The sequence below is a fragment of the Aotus nancymaae genome, unplaced genomic scaffold, assembly GCF_030222135.1.
Source record: "Aotus nancymaae isolate 86718 unplaced genomic scaffold, 86718_ANA_hifiasm-v0.15.2.pri h1tg000014l, whole genome shotgun sequence".
NCBI lineage: Eukaryota > Metazoa > Chordata > Mammalia > Primates > Aotidae > Aotus > Aotus nancymaae.
In genome coordinates, this window is record NW_026988425.1 from 65237999 (window position 1) to 65265985 (window position 27987).

Consider the following 27987-nt stretch of genomic DNA (forward strand, 5'->3'; position numbering starts at 1 on the left):
ACTGTGAGAGGCTGAGGTGGGTAGATCACAAGGTCAAGAGATCCAGACCGTCCTTACCAACATGGTGAAACCCCATCTCTACTAAAAAATATACAAAAATTAGCTGGGAGTGGTGGCGCATGCCTGTAGTCCCAGCTACTCAAGAGGCTAAGGCAGGAGAATCGCTTGAATCTGGGAGGCATAGGTTACAGTGAGCCGAGATTGCACCACTGCCTTTCTGCCTGGCAACAATGGAGACTCCTTCTAAAAAAAATAATAACTTAAGTGGAACTTCTTCCCCTTCTCTGTCACTGTTAATTTACAAAGTAAATAAACATTGTACTTAATAGTCCTTACTATGAAGTACAAATTATTATGTAACTGTAAACAATATGTTCTTATGTTTTGGTTTTTATTAAAGACTTTTTTAGTGATTAGTAATGTTTCCCATATTAATCAGTGCAGTCTGCATTCTGTTCCTCTCTCTCTGTTTTCTGTCATTTCTGGTACAGCTAGAACAACACTGCTCATTAGAATAAGAAATAATGGAAGTTGTCAGGAGCAGATATATTGATTTAATATAATGGTTCTCCACTGGCTGTTAGTTCCCAGTAATTATAATGTGCAGTCAGGGTTGAGAACCATGATTTAAGTTGCTTAAACATACATGGAGAGTGAGACCAACCGTGAAGGTTAAATCTATTTTAGAACTCAAAAGGGAGTTGGTGTTTTGAGGGTGACAATGAGATAACCAAAAGTTAAATATATGGGAGGTATTACTCCTGTCAGCTTTTTGTTTTCATTAAAAATGAAAAACTTGTTCTCTGAAAAGCAAGATGCAGTTATCATACCAGAAGTGATTGACCTGAAGTAGACATTCATCAAGAGAACTGTTGAATTATTGGTGATGCATGGAATAGAAAGGGAAAGAGAAGTATAATGCAGACCATTCAGAGTCTGCTTGCTGTTAAGTTCTCTAAGGGTTAGTCACATGTTTGTGGGGTGGCAGAACAAGAATAATATGGCAGAGTAGTTCAGTGCATGGGCTCTGGAGTTGGGTGCATCAGGGCTTGAGTTCTGGGTTTGTTCATTACTGTTTGTATGACCTTCAGCGCATTGCTTAAGTTCTCTTAAGCCTGTTCCTCTTCTGTAAAATGGAGATAATCATAGTACATATTCATGGAATTAAATGAGATCATGTATTTAAAGAATTTAACATAATAACTGGCACATGGAAGAACCCATCAATGATAACAGGGTTGCTATTATGAGTGGGCACAGTTCAGACTTTGGAATCACACAGGTTTGGTTTTGAATGCCTACTCTGCCACATACTACCTGGGCAAGCTACTTAACCTCTCTGAACCTTGGTTAATATAAAATGGAGTTAACATCTACCTCATAGTGTTGTTGTGAATATTAAATTGGCTAAAGTATAGGAAGCATCTGGTTATAGATTGGGTTGAATTTTGAGATCAAGCTTTCCTTCTTATCACTCACTTTGTTACCACACTTTTTTAAATGTTTATTTGTAAACTTTAATTAGCATTTGGTAGGCATGTCTAGTTATCTTCAAAGTTCTTACAGAAAAGGCAACTTAAGAATACGTTTATTCAAACTTTCCTTAGTACCTATTTTCCATTTTCTGTGTTTTGTTAATCTCTCAGCTCTTAGATGACAATAACTTTGTAATGCCAGAAAGTTAAAATTTTAACTTCTTAGCCTAATTTTTTCAAGTGGTGAACTAGATGATTTACCCATCAGTCAATCAAAGATGATTAAAACCCATGTGCCTGGCACTGTGTAACATGAATTATGGTCCCTGCCCTTTTAATCTAGTTGAGCTCATTTCCACAGTTAATACAAACTCAACAGTTAGTTTTGCATTTTCTTCTTTCTTGATCCATAACCTCTTATTATAGACTCTCTTAGAGGATTTTCTAGTTCCACTATAGCTATAATTTAACAAGTTTGTCAACATTTTGATTGTTTGACATTTTTAAAAAATCTAATTTTTTAAAACTTTCGTCAACTGCCTGTAAACTTTTCCTTCTTTTCCTTCATACCTGAACTTTGTTCCCATTTCTCATAAAAGTTTTATTAAATAATTATATTCTTTAAATTGCATGCTCTTTTTAGATCATTGGATATCTGATTTTTTTTTGTCCTTGCTCATAATAGCATTTTTCTGCAAAAAACCAGTATAAGAGACATTTTCTGTAGAAGTCTACATAGCTTATTCACATTCAGCAAATGATTCAGCAAATTTCTTAAGCTGTTTTGATTTATCTGCTTGTCAAATAAAAATAATACTTTCTACCTACTTACAGCAGAGGGGTGTTTTGAAGATTATATTTAGAATGTTTTTAATTCATTTATTCAATGCTATGGAAATATCTCACTTTTATTATATTGTCATATTATATACATACTACTGCTTTTTTAGATCTATTGTAGCTTTTATGATGGTGAAGTATGATTTTACTTTTCTCTTTTACTTCACCACAAAGGTATCAAAATATATGTTCTTTAGTATGCAAATGGTTGTATTTATGAGTAGTTTCCCAATTTATAGAGATTGATGTTTCTTTTAGAAAGGCAGTAGTATATCAAGGGCTTCCAGACTGAACACTGGAGCCAGATTAGTTGGGTTTGCCATTTACTAGCTGAGCAACCTGAGGCAAGTAACTTCTCTGTGCCTCAATGTACATATTTGTAAAATGTAATTGATAGAGTACTACCATGGAGTTGTGAAGATTAAATTAATTAACATATGTAAGTGCTTAGAACATTACTCAAAAAAATTAGCTGTCACTATTACTAACAAAATATTGCATGTGTTTAAGTCTTCAATACTTAAGTACCAGAGTTATTGGTACATCTTGGCTCTCTATGAAACATGACTGCCCTTCCCCTAACCAACTGGAATTCCATTTTATATGCTGATTGGACAGTTAGGTCTTCCTGTGGCTCCTCCTGCCCTCATTGCAAACTGATAGGTTTTAAAAATTATCTTTATTGTTAAAATATTACACATTCTAAAAATTGACATAATATTGAAGTTATAGGGCAAAAGTTGAGCCTCACCTCCCCCGTTTCTGTTTTCTAAGAGGATTAATCCTTCTCCAGACTTTTGTTTGATCATGTCTTTCATCAATTTAAAACTCCTTTCACAAGCTTTGGATTATCCTTAAGATAGTCCAAGCTTCCTAACATAGTCTATGAGGTCCTCCTAGTCTCACCTTTGCTTTTTGGTAATTCCTGTTTAGATCTCTGATAAAAAGTCGCTTTCTCAAGGAAGTCCTTTCCTGACCTCCTAACTGGATTAGCATAATGTCTTCACAGCCCTTTGTACTTTCCCTATGATAGTCATTCTCCACTGAGGCAGCGCTACTCTCTGGAGGTATCCTAGTGACTGGGAGGTACTCTTGTCATTTACTGGGTAGTGCTGAGGGTTGCTAGATGTTCATCATGAAGAATTGTCCTAGTTTTGTATGACTTGTAAATGTCTCATTAGATAGTCACAAAGCTGTAAAAAATCTGTTTATAGATACCAGAGCCAAGAGCCTAACTCAATTTTACATATACACATGGAACTTTTTGCAGAGTTTTAATATATGTTGAATTTTCTAGGAATAAAAACTGTGACTGGGTACAGTAGTTCATGCATGTAATCCCAGCACTTTGGGAAGCTGAGGTGGGCGGATCACTTGAGGTCAGGAGTTCCAGACCAGCCTGGACAACATGGTAAAACCCTGTCTCTACTAAAAATACAAAAATTAACCGAGCATGGTGGTGCATACCTATAATCTCAGCTACTCCAGAGGCTGAGGCAGGATAATTGCTTAAACCCAGAAGGCAGAGGTTGCAGTGAACCAAGATCACACCAGTGTACTCCAGCCTGTGTGATGGAGCTAGACTCTGTCTACAAAAAAAAAAACTACTGTGTTATTGAAGTATTGAAGGACAATTGTAACTTGTTGTTTGGATCTCTACCAAGAGTTGTTCACCAGTTGGGGAAATGATGTCACTAATAGCAACATTTCTCACAATCATAGTGATTCAACATATAGATAGAAACATCTAACTTTGAATTTCATTGAAATTAGAAGGAAAAAATTTTAATTGAACTAGATGATGGGGGCGGGGGAATGTATCTCTCTCTCCTGGTGATGTATTTGCTTTTCTCTCTTTTCCTATTGTACTTTATCATATACTTCATTTATTGACAGCTCCTCCTCCTCTCTCTCCAAATGAGAACTTAGTGGGGATAAAAACTGTATTTTACTTATCTTTGAATCTCCAAAATTCACCGAGCACATGGTAGTTGTTCAACTTAATATTTACTCGGTTGAATTAATAGCAACAATAGTGTTTATTCAACAAGTATTTATTGAATCAGACTCTGCTAAGCAAAGAGAGTGAAAAGACACTGTCCCTGCTCTCAAGGAACATGTGATCTATTGCCAGAACTGATCTAGAAATAATTATAATACAATATGACAGTTTCTAAAATGGAGATAGCTATAAACCATAGATCTGTAATAAAAAATATACTTAAGTCTTGTGGGGAGATCTTGGAATAATGACACAGAAGAGAAATAGTATCCAGTATCAACCATAGTGCCAAGAAAGACTCTCAATAAATATTTGGAAAATCAGTGAATGAGGGTAGCTCTAAAGAGTGAGAAGGAGTTTGCCAGTTGGTCAGGTTTAAAGAGGGCATTCCCAGCAGGAAATTCCTATGCCAAGGTTTCCAAAGTAGGAGAGGTGCAGAAAGACTTGATGGAGCATAAAGTTGGAGGTTGAGCCATAGATAAAAGTGTCCCTGAGGATGATGAACCAGATCATGAAGAAACTTCTTCCATGAAAAGAAGTTAGATTTTATCTTGCAGATGCTAGAAAGCCCTATTTTTCAAATTATACATATTATGTGCCAGGTACCTGTGATCCATATACAGAGTTAGTATATTCTCATTTTAGGGTTGGGAAACTAAGACTCAGATTAATTAACTTGCCCAGTTTTTCATGCTACTAAGTGGAAAAACTAGAATTCAAATATAGGTCAGTTGAATCCACATCTCCACTCTGCTTTTTAAACTATACTTTACAGATTATCCAGAAAGGAAGAAGCTATATATTTTTACTTTTTTCAGCCAGTCTGGCTTCTTTACCTCACATGATTCTCAACTGTAGCAAATTCAAAATTTTAATGTAAATTTAAGTTAAAAACTTGCTCATGAGTAAGCTTTAGTCTTCTGAAATTCCAAAATGGTATCAGTAACTCACCACTTGCAGGCAATTTTTTTTCTGGTGCTATCTTCTATCTTGTTTTTCAAATAACTGTCTTTTGGGTTGTTGAAATGCCTTTTTTTTTTTTTTTTTTTTTTTGGTCACCATTGAATGTCATGGGCCAATCAGGCATGAGTTATGAAGTTAATATTAATGGAGTATGATCTAAGGGAGCAATATTTGAAGTACTACTTCCTTTTTTTGAGACATTTAGAGCTGAGCTTTCAACATGCAAAAAGTATACTCCAAGTAATATTTAAATTTTATAAGAAAATCCAGTATTGATATTCTATTTACCTAATATAAATATAGTTTACTATTTAAATAAATGATTTCTACCTCATATAATAATCCTGATGTGCTTGGTTCACTTGAAATACTTCAGAGTTATCTAATTAACCCTGCAATGTCTGGCTACCCTGGGGTATAAGATTTTTCCTTATTTTAATGGCTTTTAAAATACACTAAGTTTTGGAGACCCCTGAACTGTATACTTAAAATGGTAAATGTTATGTGTGTATATTTTATCACAATTTTTAAAAAGATGTGACAGAAAAGTTCAAAGTGGCCTCAGATCTCTTTTCAAGCAGTTACCTGAATCAAATATATATATATATTTTGAGATGGAGTCTCGCTCTGTCACCCAGGCTGGAGTGCAGTGGTGCGATCTTGGCTCACTGCAACCTCAGTCTCTTGGGTTCAAGCGATTCTCCTGCCTCCACCTGCTGAGTAGCTGGGACTACAGACGCCTGCCACCACACCAGGCTAATTTTAGTATTTTTAGTAGAGATGGGGTTTCACCATGTTGTCCAAGATGGGCTCCATATCTTGACCTCATGATCCACCCACCTCAGCCTCCCAAAGTGCTGGGATTACAGGCGTGAGCCACCAAGACCTCCGGCCTGAATCAAATATTCTTGAGAGCCTCTTGTTACAGATAATTTGAGTAAGGTGTGGGGAAACACCTATTCCATCATCATAGGCTGATCAAATTAAATGTTCTTAATACTAAGCTGTTTGAAAAGAAAAAGAACCCTATTTATTTGACAACAGAAATAAAGAAGGAAGCGTGCTATTGGCCTGATACTATGGTGCAGCCATCCTCAGGATGGATGTGATAATGAAGATGCCTTTCAGACTTGACTGCTATTGGTTCCTTGCTTTAGTTTCTTGTTTAAAAGGGCAGTTGGGGGTTAAGTGGGCTATCTGAATGTCACCTCAGCAGGTAGGGTATGCCTGTAGCAGCTCCAACTCTAATATTACTAAGGCTCAGACTTTTAGGTTCCCCATCCCCACTAGTATCAGGGGAAATTAAATTGTCATTGATTAGCGTCATAAAAATTAAAAGAATGTGCTGGTGGAGATACAGGAAACATTCATATTGTTGGCATGTGTGAATTGCATAACTTTTTGGAACATAATCTGGTAATAACTGTTTAAAATTTTTAAATTCACATACTTTTTGGCCTAATAACCCCACCAGGTTGCCACTATTATGTAGGGACATTGGTACAAGAATTTTTTTACTGGGTTGTTGGTAGCAGCAAAAAAGCAGAAGCAATCTGGAAGCCAGTCAGGAGATCGTTGGAAAAAATTATGCTCTATCCATTCTCAAGACCAATGTGCATCTATTAAAAGATGAGTTAAATTTGTATGTATTGGCCTGGAATTAAGGCCATGTCTTATTATGTGTAAAAAAAGTTGTTGAGTTAATATTAGTGTAGTATGGAGGATGATCTAAAATAAGAGGAAAGCATATATATGAGATTAGAATGTAGAAAGATTCATATCAAACTATTAAAACAGATTCTCTCGGGAGCCTGGAGATAGGATTGAATTAACTTGTCTTACACAACCATGTTGTTTTATTTATTATAATATTTGTAGTTTTTTTAAAGTTTCCGAAATTGAGAGAGGGAAGGGGAGAAATCTATAGTGATAGAAATTATATTAGGGATTACTTTGGGAATGGTTGATGGCTGGGATTGGACACAAAAGAAACCTCTTCATACTCAATGATCTCTATCTTGAGGTGGGTATTGGTTACACAGATGAGTTCACTTTGTAAAAATCCATCTATGGATTATATGCTTATCATTTGTACAATTTTATGCCTATAGTGTATCGAATAAAAGTGTATAAAAATAAATGATGGCATAGTGGTACAATGGAATACTATTGACATTTTATTGAATTATTTTCAATAAATATTTAATGATACATAAAGGCAAGAAAAAGGACAATCCTATTATAAAATATAATGTGCATAAAAATACATAGAATGAAGACTAGAATAAAAACACTACAGTATTAATATATTTTATGTCCAGATGGTAATGGTTTTTGTTTTGGGGTTTTTTTGTTTAAGAACAGTTTATTAGATTGGGTCATTTACGAAGTCATCAGAACTTCGTGAGCAAAGTCAGACTACAGGATATTAAGCAGAAAAATAAGAGTGAAGGAGAGAGGAAAAGACATTTTAAAAAAGAAAGAAAAAACTAATTAGGTGATAAGGTAGTCGTTTTTTAAATCTCCTACTAGCAAGGGACTTTTCATGTTAAAATTCCTCTCTGTCAAACTGTTTGGTTTTTACAAATAAGTCATGCTTGACACTTACATTTTGTTGTTTTTGTTTAAGCATTTAGTTTTAACGAAAATTTCAGTGATATGATAGCTTTGGTTGACTGTAGCAGATGCAACTCATAGTAGCTTTAAAAACCTATATTCGTGTCTCAGTCGTCACTGATTAAGTGTGGTAGATTGCTCAGATCTTTTTTCACCTTAGTTGTCACATGGAGGCAAATAATACCTCACTAGGTTGTAATGAGAATCAAATGAGAAAATGTAGTATGTGAAAATACTCTAATGGAATTAAACACTATGCAATTGTAAAATTACATTATTTTTCTTGTATTTCCTTCGACCCAAAGTCCTTACTTGTGGAATGTAGTTACTTCATGATGGAATTTATTTCACTTAATAGGAGTTCAAAAATTGAAGTTTATGCAGGAATGCAATTTTTTTTAGTCAAGTTCTGCAAATGTTGCATTTAATGGTTTTCGAGGTGTGGGTTGTGACTGCATCAATGTTTTAGACTAAATATTTTTAGTGCTTTATGTATCAAATTGAAATGTAAACATTTTGATTGCTTCTCACTATTAGTGAACTGTCAGGGAAAATAACAACTTTTTGTAACCTATTTCAGTCATTTTACGTTAATTCACCATATTTTGCAAAATAATATACCAAAACAGATCTCCTCAGGTGTTTCTCGGGTGTTTTGATAAAGGCTTGACTTTTTATTAGCCCTTAAGTCAGTAGTAATCTTCCGGACGGAATTAGAGATGGGTTGGGTTGGAGAAAACTGCGTGGCACTAGGACCCAGGGGGCTCCCGTGAGCGGATCTTGGGGCCAGATTGCAAATTCGCGGTGACTCAGTCTGGTCGGCTCCTTGCGCTCGGCGGCCGCGGCGGCAGCAGCAGCAGCAGACGTTGGCGGCCGGGCTGCCAAGAGCAGTTCCACCAGGTTTCACCGTCTGAGACTTCCTTCGGAGCACCCCAGGCAGGTCCGAGGCGTCTGGGGATCGCTGGGGTTGTGGTGACGAGGAGAACAGGTCCGCTGCGCGCGGGAAGCCTCCAGGCCTGTGCACCGGGAGTAACATTTGCTCCGTCTCTTCCTGTGTCTGGCTTTATTTGCAGCAAACCAAGATGGAGTATGAGTGGAAACCTGACGAGCAAGGACTTCAGCAAATCCTGCAGCTGTTGAAGGAGTCCCAGTCCCCAGACACCACCATCCAAAGAACCGTGCAACAAGTATCCTTTCCGAGGCCTGGCCGCCACCAGCGCAGCTCGCCCCGCGCCGCGGCCCAGCTCCCGGTGGCCGGGGGCTCCCGTCGCCCCCGCCTCTGCCCCTCCCCCGCCCTCGGAGCCGGGCCTCCTCCCTGGGTCCGCGCGCTGGGCAAGCCGCCGCTACCCCTGCCGGGCGACTGGCGAACGCGGCCCTGATTCCTGGGCCGGGGGCGCCGCCGCGTGGGGCTCACGCCGCCGAGGCCACCGGCTTCCGGCCCGCGGGAGGTGGGGGCCCCCGGCCGCCGCCCGCCGCCCGGGATCGCACGACATGTGCGCGGGCCGGGCCGGGCCGGGCCGCCACGTCCCCGCCCGCCGCTGACCTGCTGCGGGGGTAGAGAGCGGGCGGGCGGGCGGGAGCGGGCCCGGGCCCACACAATGCGCCCCGCGGGTGGGGGCGGCGAGCCGAGCAGGAGGCCGGGTGGAGGGCGCTCTGTGTGCGGCGGAGTTCGCCGCCTGACTGTCCAGAAATGGGTGGAGCTGGCGCGGGGTTTGAACTGCAGCTGTATGGGTCCTGGGTGTTTTTCCAGGTCCTTGCCCTAAAAGGGCTGGGGACCTACGGGTCGGGGAAAGGGGTCTCCGTGCCTCACCCTGGGGTTACTGGTGTTAACACCTGTTGCGAGCTCCCTGGCACCCAAGTTAGATTTTCTTTTTAAAGCTTTGGCTCAAGGCTGACTGCACAGCTATCTAGGTCTTTACCGAGTGTGCTGGTGTAGTAATCCTGTTGCTGGGGTTTTAGATACCGAAAAGATGAAGAGAACCAACACTCCACTGTGTATACTTGCTGTTGTGCCCTAAACCGTGCTCAAATGGAGAGCTCTTATTGGATCCAGTAAAGGAAACATTCACTCATTATATCATGACTAACCTTTTAACCCCCGATCTTTTAAGACTAAAGAAGTTAAGTCTACTATTTCTTGCAGAAAAGCCTCTTGATTTCTATTGTCAATAAGCAGCAAAATTACTTAATATGGAGTTCTGTAAGTAAGCTCTTCGTGTTTAAGTTTATTTAAATTCAAAACATCTATGTATCTGTAAAGATGAAGTTACTTAACCCGAGGGATTCGAAGAAGTACTGCATTGCTGTAAGTTAAAACCTTCAGTAGATGACAAAATGAGTACTTATTTTCTTGGTTAATGTAATACTTAGTGGAAGGGATAATGATTTATATCTGCTTGGATTTTTTTAAAGCCGTTTTATTTGGATACTTCTGGTTTTGAGGAAAGAACAGTTTTGGAGTGTATTGCAGTTTATATCTTGTAAACCCTGCTATGGCTCAGTCTTAATTTGTGTTGTCATAGTTCTAGGGATGATAGAAATTGATATTTGATTAATTGCGGGCATTATATGATACAATTACTAGTTTCTTAAATTAGCTAAGCCCAATCCCGCATTGTAGTTATTCTGTGGCAACATAAATCATAATTTCTTGTTTTTGTCTATATTTATTAGGCACCTTATAAATGCTGAGTACTGTGCTTGGGCCAGTAGTCAATTTATAGTTTATTCTGTGTGCCTGGAACTTAGTATGTCCTCTGAGTAAGAACAAATTTCTGTTACTGTGAGAGGAAAACTACTTTAGCTAAAAATATGCACTGCTGTTTTCAGAGTGCCTTATTCTTTTGTCTCTCCTAAGAAGATAATATATTGAATTATTGTTTTGTACAGGCTTTTAAGTACATTTTGAAAGACCACTATATGAGCATAATGAGATGTAGCTCAGGTTTTAAGAAGGTAAACCTTATCAGGAAATAGTTTTGAAAAATTCATTGGCATATCAGCATGCTGTTAATCTTAGCCATTCACTAAAACAAGAATTACTGTCTTGGTTGGAGAAAGTAGTTACACCTTGGAATTTTACTAGAGAATATTTTGCTGGTTCGTTTACATTCTGACCCCTAAACATTGAGGGTTTTCAAGTGTGTAATAAATAACTAATAAAGTGTTCCTACAGTTTGATTCATGGATTTAATCAGAAATTCGGGTTTGTTGGGTAAAAAGCATTTTAATCTGTGTGTGTAGTAAAACACAATTGAGAAGCTTATTAGGGGTTGGCAGTCAGGACTTGAAGAAAAATGTAATAGAGCATTTTGTCACAGCTGCCTCCCAGCAGCAATGAAATACCTGCAAATTGGTGTCACTGGAAATGTTAAATTTAGGGGGTAGGGGGAAACAATTCTACCTGTAGTGCAATAATTTCATAATGCTGACTTTATAATAAGATATATATATATAGCCTTGTGCATAAATGACACTATCTTTTTGGATGCTAAAGAACAAATGAGTCTGATAAAAGTATCTTTTTCTTTTAAGTTAACTCATTCTATAAAATTAATTTCTCTAAATGATCTTCAACTCTGAGAGACTTGTTTCCATTTGGAATGCCTTTATTTTTGTCGTTTTATGCCTAAATACCTTCTGTTTAGAGCGGTTTAAAGTTGAAATCTAGGAATTTTTTTGAATATTTTTTGCTATATTGAGCATGCTGAAGCTGGAACTTTATGTTGTATTGCACGTAATTGATACATACCAGCCGTAAAGCAACTAAGAGGTTTAGCAAGCACTAGTGTGTTTTTGAAATAGCATGTTGATAGATTTACTAAGATATCTTTATTGTTAGTTAAAAAAAAAAAAAAGCAGGACTGAAAATATCACCAGAGAGCCTTGATTTTTAGACTAAGAATGCTTAATTCTTCTTGAGATTACACAGAGAAGTTTCCTTAACTACTGTTTGTTCTAGAAACTGGAACAACTTAATCAATATCCAGACTTTAACAACTACTTGATTTTTGTTCTAACAAAATTAAAATCTGAAGGTAAGTAGGATTTGTATTGATAACTATTCAAAAGTTTCTTTAAGACCTGTTTAAATGTGCTGAGAATTATTTATTTCAAAAGATTTCATTTTGTCGTAACCATGTGCTTTATAGATGTGGGATGAACAGTCTTAGTTACTACTCAATATTTACATGCATAATAAGCATTCCTTTTTTTATGTATATACAGACAGAGTATCATTCTGTCACCCAGGCTGGAGTGCAGTGGCTCGATCTTGGCTTACCACAACATCTGCCTCCTGGTTTCAAGCGATTCTCATGTCTGAGCCTCCCTAGTAGCTGGGATTACAGGCGTGCACCATGTCCAGTTAATTTTTGTTTTTTTTAAATAAAGACAAGGTTTCTCCTTGTTGGCCAGGCTAGTCTCGAACTCCTGGCCTTGGTGATCGCCTGCCTCAGCCTCCCAAAGTGCTGGGATTACAGGCGTGAGCCGGTGTGCCCAGCCAGCATTCATTTTTAATTGGGTGTTTGTATAATGAGGTACTTAATTCTTTGCAAAAGAAAAACTTGTTGCAAAATTTAATGTTTTGCTTCCATGCTTACAGATGGATATAACAAAGGTTGTAATACAAAGATTGAATGTTAGATTTAATAACTGAATATATGTATGTTTATTGTAGAAAAAATTGAAAGGTCATCTAATCAAAATGAAAAATTACTTATCCCATCTTTCGGAGATAATTATTGTTGATCTGTTGAATTATATATCCTTCTGTGCTCTTATATGGTCACATAATGTTTTTAAATTATTTAGCAAAAAGTGGGATCATTTTATTCAAAAGTAGACTTTTGTAACTTTTAAAAATTCTAACAATATACATGAAATTTTTCATGACTCTTAATTTTAAATTTAAATGATTTCTATAATAGTTTAAAGCCTGAATAGTATGATTTTTGAATGACATGATCATTTGATTATTTCTAATAATATGTATCCCACTAGACATTATTTCATAAATATTTATGGAGTACCATCTCTTTGCCATGCCATTTTCAGGCTCAGGAGAGAAAAGTGAACAAAACAGACTGCCCTCAAGGAGTTTATGTTGTAGTGAGAGGTGTTTTTCATAGCCTTATTTGAGTATTCCCGTCCTGAAAGATTGTAGACACATGGAAGTCAATTAAATATTTATTGAGCAACTGACAGTGATTAGTGTTTTAGAAGCCATGGTGCAATTAATAAAATCACTGCACTTGGAATTGGGGAATAACAAGTTTTAGACAACCAGACCATCTGTAAAGTTTCAGCTCTAAATTCTGACAGGTTAATGGTGTTAATGTATAGTAAAATCTCACTGATTTTGTATTCAGAGTTTTATAATTCCTATACAGAGTAATTTCTTTTGAATTATTTTCAGTTTATTTTGTAGTTAATTTTGGGGATTTTAATTTGTGAATGAAGGACACAATAGAAAATTTAGAACTCTAGATTTTAAGAAACTAGGAATTGTTCAGCAATTAATATTCCTAGTTTGACAAATATATTTGTGATACATTACTTTTTAATATAGAAATTTTTCTGGCACAGTTTGTGATTAATCTGTTTCTTTTAAAGAACTAAGGTATTTATAAATGGATTTTTCTAATCTGTAATTGTTTTATTTGAAATTTTTAAATTTATTTTCACTAAGCTGTCCACTTTCGTGTTCTCATCCTACATTTCAATTATTAAGATTGTTACAATATTATACTCTCGAGTAAAGCTTTCTTGGGATATAAGGATACTTCAGGCCAGGCAAGGTGGCTCACGCCTGTAATTCCAGCCCTTCGAGAGGCCGAGGCAGGAAGATTGCTTCAGGCAAGAAGTTCAAGATCAGCAACATAGTGAATGGTGAAACTGAAAAAAAATTAGTTGGCACGGTGGCACACACCTGTGGTCCCTGCTACTCAGGAGGCTGAGGTGGGAGGATCACCTGAGCCCAGGAGGTCAGAGCTGCGATGAGCTGTGATCATGCCACTGCAACTCCATCCTGGGTGGCCCTGTCTCCAAAAAAAAAAAAGGTTGCTTCAGAAGTACTTAAAAAAAAACACACACACACACAAACACACAATTTGTTCGGTAATGGCAAGAGAGTTTGGAAACCATTGCTTCCACAAAGACATTAATTACAAAACCATAAAATGTTGGAAAAGATTTTATTCAAATTATCTTGACCCCAAAATGTATTTTTTCTGTTCATTATGCAGTTTCTCCAAGGATGCAGTAGTTTTACATTGGTATAACAGTTGATATTTCTTCTTGTGTTTATGCCTTTTTTTTCCTTGGAAAGATTGGGACACAGGTTTGCTGCATGTAGTTTTCCATTAAAAAAAAAATTTGTATCATGGCCATTCATATTAAAGCAGCAATACAAGTAACATCTTAAATGAAAATGCTTATTTGATAGTCTTCACTGAGTAAAAGTTTAGATTTGTAAGAGACCTCAGATCACCTGGTCTAATTCTCTCACTTTACAAATGAACAAATTGAGGTTCTACTGAAGTAGTCTTAATTTTTTTAAAAAAGGAAATGGTTAGTTGTTGAATTTTTAAAATGGACTTTAAGAAAGTATATACTTTTAATTTTGAATTGTTTCACCTCATGTTGTGGTTTATTAAAACTCTTAATCTTGTAACCTTTATGGTAAAAACAATATACTGTATTTCTTATAAACAAAGTCACCCCATATAAAATAATTATGTGGCTGAATTATTAACAGATAATTTAAGACAAGTTTATTGCTTTAAGAAGTATCTGACTTCATTTATTTCATGGCTGTTTTTAACTTTTTAGAGAATTTAAAAGTATGTTTTGTTTTAAATTACTCATTGGAATGGGTTGTAATTGAAAATGGAAAGTAGTTTTTAAGTGTGATGACCTGAATGGAGTTTGTGTGCAGAGAAACTGCTCTTTTTCCTTCTACATGTGTTTCACTCTGGAGGATTTCAGTGCCAGAGTTTGGGAATACCATACTAACTAAAACAAACTTGGGGTATGTTATTTTTTAATAAGACAGGTAAAACAATGGTGTTTCAATAGCATATTCTGTTTAACAAATCAGCTCTTCATCTTGTAGCCCTTTGAGAGGAGGAAAATTCTGAAGAATGAATCAAAGTCCTTAGTTTCTTCACTTGTGCAATGGGGTGAATGATCCTTGCCACATGAAGTTGAAAGGATTAAATGCAGTGCCACTTGGAAAACACTTAGCAGTGTGTAATATATCATAAGCATTTTGAAGATGTTAACTATTGCTAATATTGTTGGTGTTGATGCCAATTGGTAAACCCATCAGTTATGCTCTACTAGTATTAAGTTGCTTTTTGAAAATTTGTAAATATTATCTGTGGATTAAACTTATTTTAAGTAAACTCTTTTTAAATGTTTTTGGAGGCAGGGGCAAATGAAAAACATGATATAAATTAACACTAATTATATTTGTTATGTGAAGATGATCTAATATATTTGTCCACTTAATTTTTCAATAGGATTTTTTTTGACACTGGAGGAAGAAAATGATTTTTTTTTTTTTTTTTTTTCATTTTTTTGAGACACAGTCTCAATCTGTTGCCTAGGCTAGAGTGCAGTGGCATAATCTTGGCTTCTCCACTTTGCACCCTCTGCCTTCTGGGTTCAATCAGTTCTGCCTCCTCCTCCCAAGTAGCTGGGATTACAGGCACATACCACCATGCCTCGCTAATTTGGGGCTTTTTAGTAGAGATGGGGTTTCACCATGTTGGCCAGTCTGGTCTCAAATTCCTGGCCTCCCAAAGTGCTGGGATTACAGGCATGAGCCACCATGCCCAGCCCTAAAAAAAAAAAAAAAAATTTATTTTTTATTTTTTTAAGACGGGGTTTCACCATGTTGGTCAGGCTGGTCTTGAACTCCCAACCTCAGGTGATCTGCCCGCCTTAGCCTCTAAAGTGCTTGGATTACAGGCGTGAGCCACCGCGCCTCAAAAATAGGATATTTTTAGTGAGTAATACTTCCAGCCCTATAATGATGTTTATATCAGGTAACAATAAAGCTTGACCACAATGGTCATATATATAAACTAAATTAACTCAAACTAAATCAGTGGTTCTCAACCAAAGGCAGTTTTACCCACCCCCCGACCCCCCCACCCAGAAGACATTTGACATTATCTGGAAACATTTTTGGTTCCCACAACTTGGAGGGATGCTGCTGGCATCTATGGCTAATGATGCTACTTAACATCTTAAAATGTACAGGACAGCACCCCGCAACAAAGAATTGTCAGTGTGCCAGACTGTTGTCACAATGTCAGTAGTGCCAAGATTGAAAAACCCTGAACTATAAATCATAGAGCTAATCTTTTGTTAATCAGTTATAATTATTTTACCTGGTTAGAGCAAATTTGAATGTCAATCAACTTTTGAATATAAATATTTTTTAAATTACTATTGTTGGCACATTTTGAAATGAAAACTACTTTAAAACTCAATGTGTTATTATTATTTTATTACAGATGAACCCACAAGGTCATTGAGTGGTCTCATCTTGAAGAATAATGTGAAAGCACACTTTCAGAACTTCCCAAATGGTGTAACAGACTTTATTAAAAGTGAATGTTTAAATAATATTGGTGACTCCTCTCCTTTGATTAGAGCCACTGTTGGTAAGTTATATTACAACAGTTTTGCTTACTTTGTAACTGGGTCATTTTTAGAGATGACAAATTATTTTGTTAGGAATTTTTATCTGTTTCATGTTAAATTGTGATGGGGGAATCCTTTCATTGCCTTTAAATCGTTTTAAATGATGTGATCATGGTAAAAGCTCTCATCCAGTAAAACTGGTGACCCCTGGATAAGAGGAGAGCCTAATCAAACTTAGCCAAATCAGAGTTGGTTAAAATGGGGTATCAACAAGTGATATTAATTTGCAGACACTACTTTTTCCTGAGCATGCAGATGAGAGGTGTTTTTTTGTTTTTTGTTTTTTTGTTCTGTTTTTTGAGACACATTCTGTTGCCCAGGCTTGGAGTACATTCTCTACTCACTGCAACCTCCACCTCCCAGGTTAAAGCAATTCTCCTGCCTTAGCCTTCTGAGTAGCTGGGATTACAGGCGCCTACCACCATGCCCGGCTAATTTTTGCATTTTTTAGTAGAGATGGGGTTTCACCATGTTGACTAGGCTGGTCTCAAACTCCTGACCTCAGGTGATGCGTCCACCTCATCCTCCCAAATGCTGGGATTACAGTCCTGAGCCATGGCACCCCAGCCTGGAGTTCTTATTTTCTGCCTAGCGTAACACATGGGATGTAATTTCTTGTTTCACTTTCACATGTAAAGAAATACTTTTTGATTGTTTATGAAAAACCTAAGTGTATAGGAGTCTAGATTTTTACTATTTTCTCTCTTGTTTTTAAATAGTTGCCTTAGTAATACAGCAGCAACTTATTAGTCTTTTCAGAGTGTTCAGCTTATTTTCAGGGGCAATACAACTTTCTCTTAGTTTATGTAATACTGAATTAACATGCTCAATTATAGTAATGTATAAATCTATTTGGAAATACACACAACTGGCTATTGGTTAACACATTGACCAACCAATGGAAGCAGTAATAACCACACTCTAGAGTAGCCTACTAATGCATAACCTTTAGTATACCATGGGCTTAAGCAGCTAAATTTTACAAGGACCTGGAAAGCGCCTGTTAATCTACCCAGGTTGGTTAAATGAAAGTCAGTTAAAAAAGTCAAATGCTTTCGTTAAGAGTTCCTGGCCAGGTCTGGTGGCTCACACCTGTAATGCCAGCACTTCAAGAGGCAGAGGCAGATGGATCACCTGAGGTCAGTAATTCAAGACCAGCCTGACTGACGTGGTGCAACCCTGTTTCTACTAAAAATACAAAAAAATTAGCTGGCTGTGGTGGCTCACACCTGTAATCCCAGCTGCTTGGGAGACTGAGGCAGGAGAATCACTTGAACCTGGGAGGTAGAGGTTGCAGTGAGCCAAGATTGCGCCATTGTACTCCAGCCTGGGCGACAAGCAAAAATCCATCTCAAAAAAAAAAAAGATTTCCTATTTTGTTTTGTCAGTTTGTAAAATATTCATCTCTTACTTATAAAGCATTGGCTGTATGATTTCTCTCCAGACATTCTTGCATTAAACAGTACCATCATTGATACCGATTTTAAATGTAATGGGTAGAGGACATTTCTGGTTTGAAAAGGGACTCCCTAGATTACTCTGATGTACCCATGTACCTTAAGTTTTTACCACTCTTGACACTGGTAAAAAGAATGATGGGTGTGTACCAGCCTTTTCCATTTCAGATCCAGGAGAGAAATCCCCGTACATAAGTGGAATGGGATTTGAAAGAAAGGTGGGTTCCCTCTGAGAATTAGCAACTCAGTTGAAAGGAAAGCAGAGGATGTAGAAACTAGATATGAGATTGTTTCTTCCTAAACTATATTTCATTATAAATCTATTTTTAAGTACCATTGGTCCAAACTACAATACTTTGTGTCTTTAAATCAGAAAGATTGAAGTAATAGTATTGGGGAGAGAATAATTGGTTTTATTTCCCAATGAGTACTTTCACCTTCCATAAGGTTTTTGAACATGTTTAGGAGCTGACTTTATCTTGGGAATTATTAAAACAGTTAGGTATCTTCTGACATATTTTAAAACAGAGACTGGTGAAGTTGACTATGTGGGCATAATTTTTATTTCTTATTGTGTATTAGTAGAATAGAAAAGGTCTTTCATTTTAGTTTGTTTATGTTGAGAGATATTTAAGCATTCTAATTGTGAGGGATCACTGAAGTTTTCAGTATAGAAACAGCTTTTTTTTAGTTGCTTTACTCTGCTTTACTACAAATAAAGGCGCTTCAAACATAGCTGCAGTATATATTCAAATAACATGATGTCTGAGATATGCTAAAGCAATTAGGAATGTAAAGGTGGTTGTGGGTAGAATTGTGGATGAAACAAAATTCAAATTCAATATGTACTAATGATTGTTGAAGGTAGTTAATGGATACATTTAGTTCATTTTACTTCTCTATTTTTATATATATGTGAAATTTTCTATTTTAAAAAAGTCTGTAATATTAACTAGATAAAACAGCTCTCAGCTTGAAATAAGTTAGTTAAAAATGAGAGTTCATTTTTGTCCCTTCTCCCTTCATACCCCCGTCCTCCCCTGCTTTTTGATATGTATTAGTGAAGGTAGTGAAAAGTATGATTGACAGATTCTTCCCAAAGATGGGTGAAATTATTTTAGGGGTACCAGCATTAAGACTCTAAGGTTTTAATTTTATAATTTTGTTTTGCTTCAGGAAAATTGATGAGCTTATTTAAACACATTGGTGTTTTCCAGCAAATCTGGGAAGTTTTTTTTTTTTTTAATCACCTAAATTTCTTAGTCTTAGTTTACATGAGAAAAATATTTAAAACACTTCTAGGAAAATATTTTGTGAGTGAAATAATTTTTGTGGATTTCTGAAGTCTCTAGGAATTGGCAGCAGACTCTTCATCACTTATTAACCTTCACAGAAAATTCTTGATACATGTATAGCAGTACAAGTACCTGACTCAACATTATCAGTTGGATATAGGACTCTGTTCCTCTAGACCAGAGGTTTCCAACCTCAGCACTTGACATTTTGGACTGGATAATCCTTTGTTGTTGGGCTATTTTGTCTGTGCACTGTAGGATATTAATCTCAGCACCCTTGACTTCTACCCACTGGATATCAGTAGCAGCCACATACCCTGTTGTAACAACCAAAAATGTCTCCAGACTATGCCACATGTTGGGGTCAGGGAAGGCCTAACTGAGCTCCTTAAGGGCAAGGACCATGTGGTATTTTTATATTTCTTAGCACCTATTAATATTTACAATACTTAAATATTTTAATTTAAAGATTACTGATTATAAAAATAGACTTGCAGCTTTGGCTTTTAAAAATTTTATTAACCTTAACAATACGTATTGGGAATCTTATCAAGGAAGTCTATTTGGAAGGGACCACATCTTAATGACTGTGTGGTAATTCATTAGATGAAAGTAAAGATGTTCCTCTTATTTAGAGAGTATGCAGTTTGTAATTTTATTATTTCAAGGAATATCTTCTTGTGTACGTTTGTACACCTGAGGGAAAATTTCTATGGAGTTAATTTGTGTAAGTGACATTATTAGGTCAAAGTGTGTTTAAACATTTAAGATTTTACTAGGTGTTGTCAAGCATACTGATTTCATTCCCATATTGTTTAAATACTGAGAAATATTTGTCACTTCTCACTTTTTGCAGCTATGCTAGGTATTAGATGCTTCTTATATATGGATGAGATTATGGGTCCAAATAAGTTTGTTATTCTATCAACATTCTTTAGTGTTCTGCTAGCAGAAGTAATGAATGTCAGCAGTTTGTTAGTACCAAGTTGTAGATTGGGTTTAATTTTTGTTATTTATTGCTTGTTCACAGTCTTTCTTAAGTTTTGCTTGGTTTCTTTTAGGCAGATCCAGATCTTTCTCATTCCCTTAGTTCTTGTAACTTTAGGAAAGGCTAATTTGCAGGAAGGACAGGTCTTGCTGCTTTTGGATCTTACTGGAAGGCTATTTTATTGTAAGGGCTATATCTTGAAAACGCTATCAGTACCTTAATTCATGTGCGTGGGGAATAAATTTGCCAGGAGCTTTACTTTCTAGATTTTTTTTTAAGTTATTTATCATTGGGAACAACCTTCTCAAAAGGTAGAAAATTTATACACACAGTGATGTGTACTGTTCAGTAATAGTCATTGAGTGTTTACTAGATGCCAGGCATTTTGTATATATCTAATTGAATTTTCAAAATAACCGTATGAAGAGTTTTCTTCTTTCATTTTTGCATACTCATATTTGCAGCTTAGAGTGCATATAATTTGCCTATTGTCAGAGTTTATACTCTTCTGGCACTAAAAGATCCCTAATCACTAAGCATTTTATATCACTAATATATTTACTGAGACAGAAAAATGTTAACACAAAACTTTTCTTACATTTTTGTGTATTTGCATAATCAATTGACTATCACAACTCAGCTGCACAACACAGTTGAGATCATCTGTTTAGTCACAACATGATCAGTAAGCATGGGCCACCCAGCCTCTAAGATCACCTTTCTGGCAATTCATTCTTGATCGAGTAAGTGGAAACTGTTGTAGGAGTGTGTAGCCTGCTTACATGAGGGAGAGTGTTGTAAACAGTGAAACATGTAGGATTATTCTCAAATGATGCTCATCTACTTTAGTTTTTCCTGCCATGATCCTTGGCTCTGATTCCAGATTAAGTCAGGGAGCTATTTTTGGCTTCTTAATGTATCTTGTATTTGAACCTAACAGACTCATAAGTTCATCACACAGTGTTTAAGTGCTGCTAACATTTTGGCATATTTTCTTTCTGCTCTTTTGTATGGATGACTTAGAATTAATTTGAATTGGTGGAGCTATTCTTGATACTATGGCAAAAAAGGACATTGCAGTCTTGGTAAATTTAACTCAAAATAAAAAACCTTAGAGAGTGAAATGTTGAAAAACAGTATTAGAAACAGATCTGGTTTATGTGTGTTCCCCCCCACCAAAAGATATGCAAAGGTGATATGGGTGTTTTTGGTGAGTGTTGTTACTGAGACAGGGTCTCACTCTGCCCTGGCTGGAGTGCGTTTTCACAATCATGGCTCACTGCAGCCTCGACTTCCTAGGCTCAAGTGATCCTCTCACCTCAGCCTCCTGAATAGCTGGGATCACACACACACACCATCACACCCAGCTGATTTTCTTGTATTTTTAGTAGAGACAGGGTTTCACCATGTTGCCCAGGCTGGTCTGGAATTCCTGGGCTCAAGAGATCTGCCCATCTTGGCGTCCTAGAATGCTAGGATTACAGGTGTGAGCTACCATGCCTAGCCAAATGTTATTATTTGCATAGTTTGGAAGCTTTAGGCTTGAGACATTCAAAAGTGTGTGTGTACACGGTTGTTCACATGGGAATACCTAACAATGCTATTGGATTTCCTAAAGAAGTGTGTTTTTGTTCAAGGAATTTTGATCACAACTATAGCCTCCAAGGGAGAATTGCAGAATTGGCCTGACCTCTTACCAAAACTCTGTAGCCTGTTGGATTCTGAAGATTACAACACCTGTGAGGTAAGGATATTTGCTTCATATGTAATTGAGTTTTTTTCTATTTTTCTTGTCATGTTGTATATTAGCAGCTTTTGGGAAAAATAATACCTCTGGAACATATGGCTTCTCAAAACTTAGAGTTACCTTTGTGTTATTTTGCATTTGTAAATCATTTATTTTTCTATAAAAACTATTACATTATAAACCTCTTTACTATATTTCACAGAAGGAGGTATCTTATTTTTCTGTTCTAAAATTATTCTTAGATGTATATGTATGTTATAAACAGTTTTTGTCACGCTTAATCAGTTAAAGACCAACTGAACTTTACCTCCTGGACCATGAGTATTCTTTTAGCTGTTCTAAATTGTTTTTATGCCTCTTATTATGTGAGATATCTAAGGGATGCTGAACTTTTGTTTTTGTTGTTGCTTTGTTTTTTGAGACAGAGTCTCACTCTTGTCACCCAGGCTGGAGTGCAGTGGCACCATCATAGCTCACTGTAGCCTCAACCTCCTGGGCTCAAGCGGTCCTCCTACATCAGCCTTCCAAGTAGCAGAGACTACAGGCAGGTGCTACCAGGCCAGACTAATTTCTTCTTTTTTTATTTGGTAGAGGTGGGGTCTCACTGTTCAGGCTGACCCCGAGGTCCTGAGCTCAAGCAGTCCTCCAGCCTCAGCTCCCAAAGTGCTGCGATTACAGGCATGAGCCACTGCACTTCACTAAATTTGTCTTCGTTTTTTGTTTGTAACAAGGTCTCCCTCTGTTGCCCAGGCTGGAATGCAGTGGTGCAATCTCGGCTAACTGCAACCTCTGCCTCCCGGAATCAAGCGATTCTTCTACCTCAGCCTCCCGAGTAGCTGAGCCACCAAGACTTGCTAATTTTTTTTGTATTTTTAGTAGAGACAGGGTTTTGCCATATTGGTCAGGCTGGTCTCGAACCTCTGACCTCAAATGATCCACCTGCCTCAGCCTCCCAAAGTATTAGGATTACAGATGTGAGCCACTGCACTGGGCCATTGTCTTAGTTTTAATCATACGTTAACTCTGACTTGTGAGGGGGTTTTGCCACTTATTAGATCACTAATCCTTTTCATTTGGGGAAAGAGAATGATTTCTCATGGTTAATGGTTACTGTAAGTATCTCTTGTGGTAGCAGCCTTCCAGTTTGGGTAGAAATCTATTTTATGTGGAAACCATATTCGGTGTTTTGACTCCATAAACAGTGAATCCTCTGCCTCTCAAAGAGCAGAGGTTAAAGGCAGGGCAGGCACAGGAATAGCCTATCAACAACAACAAACCACAGGAATAACCTAACCTAAAAGGGAAAAAAAAAACCAACTGGGCATGGTGGCTCACACCTGTAATCCCAAGGCCTACGTGGATGGATTGCATGAGTTCAAGACCAGCCTGGGCAACATGATGAAACACTGTTACAAAAAATTAGCCAGGTATGGTGGTCTGTGCCTATGGTTCCAACTATTTGGGAGGCTGAGGTGGGAGAATGGCGTGAACCTAGGAGGTAGAGGCTGCAGTGAGGCAAGATTGCACCATTGCACTCCAGCCTGGGCATCAGAGCAAGACTCAACTCCAGAAAAAAATACACCTAGCCACACATAAGGTGGTATTAGGACATGGCAGTTAGCTGCCTGACCTATCTTGGTGAAAGGGAAATAGGGAGAGAAGATAGGGAGAGGGAGAGTTAGCTAAATTAGTGCTTAAAGCCACTTTTCTCCCTCCCTAAAAGGAAAAGAAAAATGCTTAGTTCTCATGTACATAAAAATGCTTTAGGGCCAGGTGTGGTGGCTCACACCTCTAATCCCAGCACTTTGGGAGGTTGAGGTGGGCAGATCATTTGAGGCCAGGAGTTTGAGACAAACCTGACCAACGTGGTGAATCCCCATCTCTACTAAAATATAAAAATTAGCTAGGTGTGGTGTCATGTGCCTATAATCTCAGCTACTCAGGAGGCTGAGGCAAGGAGAATCACTTTAACCCAGGAGGCAGAGGTTGCAGTTGGCCGAGATTGGGCCACTGCATCCCAGCCTGGGCGACAGAGCAAGAGTCCATCTCAAAAAAAAAAAGAAAATGCTTTGGAAATACACTGATAAGATTATAGAAAAGCTAAATAAGTCATCATGGGAGAGTTGATTGCATTTAAATAGTGCTTTGATATGATGGTAATAACATAAAAGAAGATCAAAATTTTAAGCACTTTCCAAGAATAAAAAATTTAAACTGCAGTAATTGTGAAATTGTTGAGCTACTGTATACTACATAGAATTCATACTGTAAATAAACAGTGCTCCCATCCATCTGAACTAGAGATAGTGGTTTTCCAGATGTTTGTATGGAGTGATTGCTAAATATTCTTACTTGAAATTTTTAGTTGCCACATGGATAACAGGTTTACATTTAATTTGTTTAATAGGCTTTCAGAAGTAAAGCTTTTTTTCTTTTTCCAAAAAAAACTTGATTATGACTAGTTTCACGTGACAAAGTTTCTGATGTTTAATGCATATTAAATTGAAGACTGAAATTTAATATATTGATTAAATTTTAGACTTAAAAATATTTTCAGATTTAATATTTTTAAGACATTATAAAGTCTAAAAGGATGTTGGGTAATTTCCTTAAAGGATTTTACCTTCTGTTGAACACTTTAAAACTGTACTATGGAGAATAAGCACCAAATTGCTAGTGATGGAATTATATAATATAAACAGTAAAGTAGGTGTTTGAGTAGGTTACATGTTATGTACAAAGGCTCTGGATTATTTCCTTTAGTATTAAAATGGTTATAGGAAATGGTTACCGATTTGTGTTGCCTGCCCTTGCAACAGATTTTGTCACCAGTTACCCCATGAATAACTTTTTTTTTTTTTTTTTTGAGACACAGTTTAGCTCTGTCACCCAGGCTGGAGTGCAGTGGCCCCATCTCTGCTCACTGCAACCTCTGCCTCCTGGGTTCAAGAGATTCTCATGCCTCAGCCTCTGGAGTAGCTGGGATTACAGGCATGTGCCACCATGCCCAGCGAATTTTTGTGTTTTTAAACTGCCATCTTGCCATGTTGGCCTGGCTGGTCTCTGACTCTCCACCTCTGGTGGTACACCCACCCACCTCAGCTTCCCAAAGTGCTGGAATTACAGGCTTGAGCCACCATGCCCAGCCTAAGTAACTTTTTAATGGTATTAATGACCTCTCTGTGCTTCAAAAAGAAAAGTATTACAGTGTTTAAATACTCTTCTGTATAAATGTAGAGTTTTATATTTAATTTCAACAAACTGGTATTTAATCCCTGCCAACCGAAATATCCTTCACTTCTAAGTCATTTAATACTAAAACTAAAATGTACCCTTGTATTTTAACTGAGATTTTACATACTTGGTGGTATAATAATTTGTTTTAAAACTGAATGTCAGGGTGGGCTTGGTGGCTCACGCCTGTAATCCCAGCATGTTGGGAGGCCGAGGCAGGCAGATTAGCTGAGGTCTGGAGTTTGAGACCAGCCTGGCCGAAATGGTAAAACCCCATCTCTACTAAAAATACAAAAACTAGCTGGGTACAGCGGTGCGCACCTGTAATCCCAGCTACTTGGGAGGCGAAGGCAGGAGAATCACTTGAACCCAGGAGGCTGAGGTTGCAGTGACCCGAGATTGCACCGCTGCCCTCCACCCTGGGCGACAGAGCAAGACTCCGTCTTACACACAAAAAATTTGAATGATTAAATTTATGGATTTTAGAAGGAATTTTATGTGGACTGAGAACATTAATCCATACAAATTAGTCAGCATTCTTCAGTTTCTTTTTAAATGGCTTCGTTTTTAACAAATTCTAACAATTTAAATGTGTTTGTTACAGGGAGCATTTGGCGCCCTTCAGAAGATTTGTGAAGATTCAGCTGAGATTTTAGATAGTGATGTTTTAGATCGTCCTCTCAACATCATGATTCCCAAATTTTTACAGTTCTTCAAGCACAGTAGTCCAAAAATAAGGTACTTATATTGCCAGTATTACTTCATTAACTCTGATATAAACCTGACCATTACCTTATTTTTCATTATCTGGTATTTTTGAGATTAGCAAAAGATACTGGATGTTCCACAGAGGTGAACTATGTAATTGAAATTGACTAATAACAAAACTTGTGAAATGTTGACTCTTCATGAGGAAATTTTCGTTAAACGTGATAAAAGTTTTCTGCCTTTTAGAGTGGTTAATTATATTCATGATAGTTAACAGGCATCTTCTAACTTCTTTTATTTAAGGCCTGGATTAGTTGTGATTTTTTTTTTCAGCTTTGATTTTAGAATCAGTAAACATGCGCAGGTTTGTTACAAAGGGGTATTGTGTGATGCTCAGGGTTTAGAGAACAAATGAATCCATCACCGAGGTGGTAAGCATAGTGCCCATTAGGTACTTTGGCCCTCTCCCTGCCACTTCTTATATTCCCCAGTGTCTATTGTTACCTTCTTTACGTCAATGTGTACCCCATGTTTATCTCCCACTTAAAAGTGAGAACATGTAGGTATTTGGTTTTCCATTATTATAACGTTAAAATAATGTTGTTATTCCTGGCATAGTTAACTAGATAGGAGTTCATGTTTCCAGGAAGTCTCCCCTTTTTAACATTTTAACTGAGATAATGAAAATGTGGTAATATACATACTTCACTTTTTGTGACCGATTCTCAGTAGCTGAAAAAACAGCTGGGCCTGGTGGCTCATGCCTGTAAACCCAACACTTTGGGAGGCCCAGGTGGGCGGATTGCTTGATCTCAGCCTGGGCAATGTGGTGAAACTCCATCTGTACAAAAAAATATAAAAATTAGCTGGACATGGTAGAACGAACCTGTGATCCCAGCTACTTGGAGGACTGGGGTGGGAAGATTGCTTAAGCCTGAGAGGAGGAGATTGCAGTGAGCCAAGATGGTGCCACTGCACTCCAGCCTGGGTAACATCAAGACCTTGTCTCAAAAAAAAAAAAAAAAAGAAAAAATCCAAAAACCTTATTTCTGGTAATTGATACAGAATTACCAATTGCTGGTAATTAAATATTAATAAATATTTTTTCATGATTTTTATTTTGTAGATGGTAATTTGATTAAAACATTAGGTAAAGTTGAGCGGTTCAGAAGTATTTCGCCTAAAATCATAGCGCTTTGGGATGCTAAGGCAGGAGGATTGCTTGAGGACAGGAGTTAGAGACCAGCCTGGGCAACACAGCAAGACCCTGTCTCTACAAAAAATAAGTTAAAAAATTAACTGAGAGTAGTGGTGTGTGTGCCTGTAGTGCTAGCTCAAGCTAGGACTTGAAGGCTCAAGTGGGAGAATCACTTGAACCCAGGAATTCAAGGCTGCAGTGAGCCACTGTGCTCTAGCCTGAGTGATGGAATAAGACCCTGTCTACAAAAAAAAAAAAAAATTCCATTCAGTGAATGCTGATTAATACCCACCTGAGAGTCTGTTGTACATACTCTTAGCATTTTTCTTTTTAATGTATATTTGGGTAAATATCTACTATAAATATATACTAAACATATCATTCATCTTTATGTTATCTTATTCTACATTATTATTTAGTACCTTATTAATGTAGTTTAACTGGCATTTACTGTGTACTCTTAAGTGTTCTTCCCTCTCAACATAACTGTTGGACTTCAAGAATATAGAATTAGGATATAGGAAACTATACTCTATTGCCTAGTTCTATAGGCAATGACTAAACAATTTAAAAATAACCATTTTATCAGACTTGAGGCACACAGAATTGAATGATCATTCTTAGTTGATGACATTCTCATCATGGCCTACTTGTATTTAGCCTTTAGTTATATATTAGTTATTTTTAATAACATAAGCACTCAGATCCACCACTTGAAACAAAATGAAGACCTTGACGACAGCCTACAT

The 27987-nt window shown here is 37.3% G+C and overlaps 1 protein-coding gene across 5 annotated transcripts in view; it reads left to right on the forward strand.

Moving 5' to 3' along the window:
• The window catches only part of TNPO1 (transportin 1), a 98920-nt gene that overhangs the window by 24865 nt on the left and 46068 nt on the right, over positions 1-27987 (forward strand). For 3 of the 5 annotated variants that reach the window (XM_012462180.3, XM_012462181.2, XM_064376042.1), the window contains exons 2-6: positions 8970-9083; positions 11858-11933; positions 16422-16571; positions 21989-22095; positions 25937-26070. In XM_012462180.3, coding sequence (XP_012317603.1) covers positions 8970-9083; positions 11858-11933; positions 16422-16571; positions 21989-22095; positions 25937-26070 — 581 coding nt within the window. Of the gene's footprint in view, positions 1-8720; positions 8837-8969; positions 9084-11857; positions 11934-16421; positions 16572-21988; positions 22096-25936; positions 26071-27987 lie in introns of those variants that run through there. The other 2 variants (XM_012462182.2, XM_064376041.1) reach the window with 1 other exon arrangement.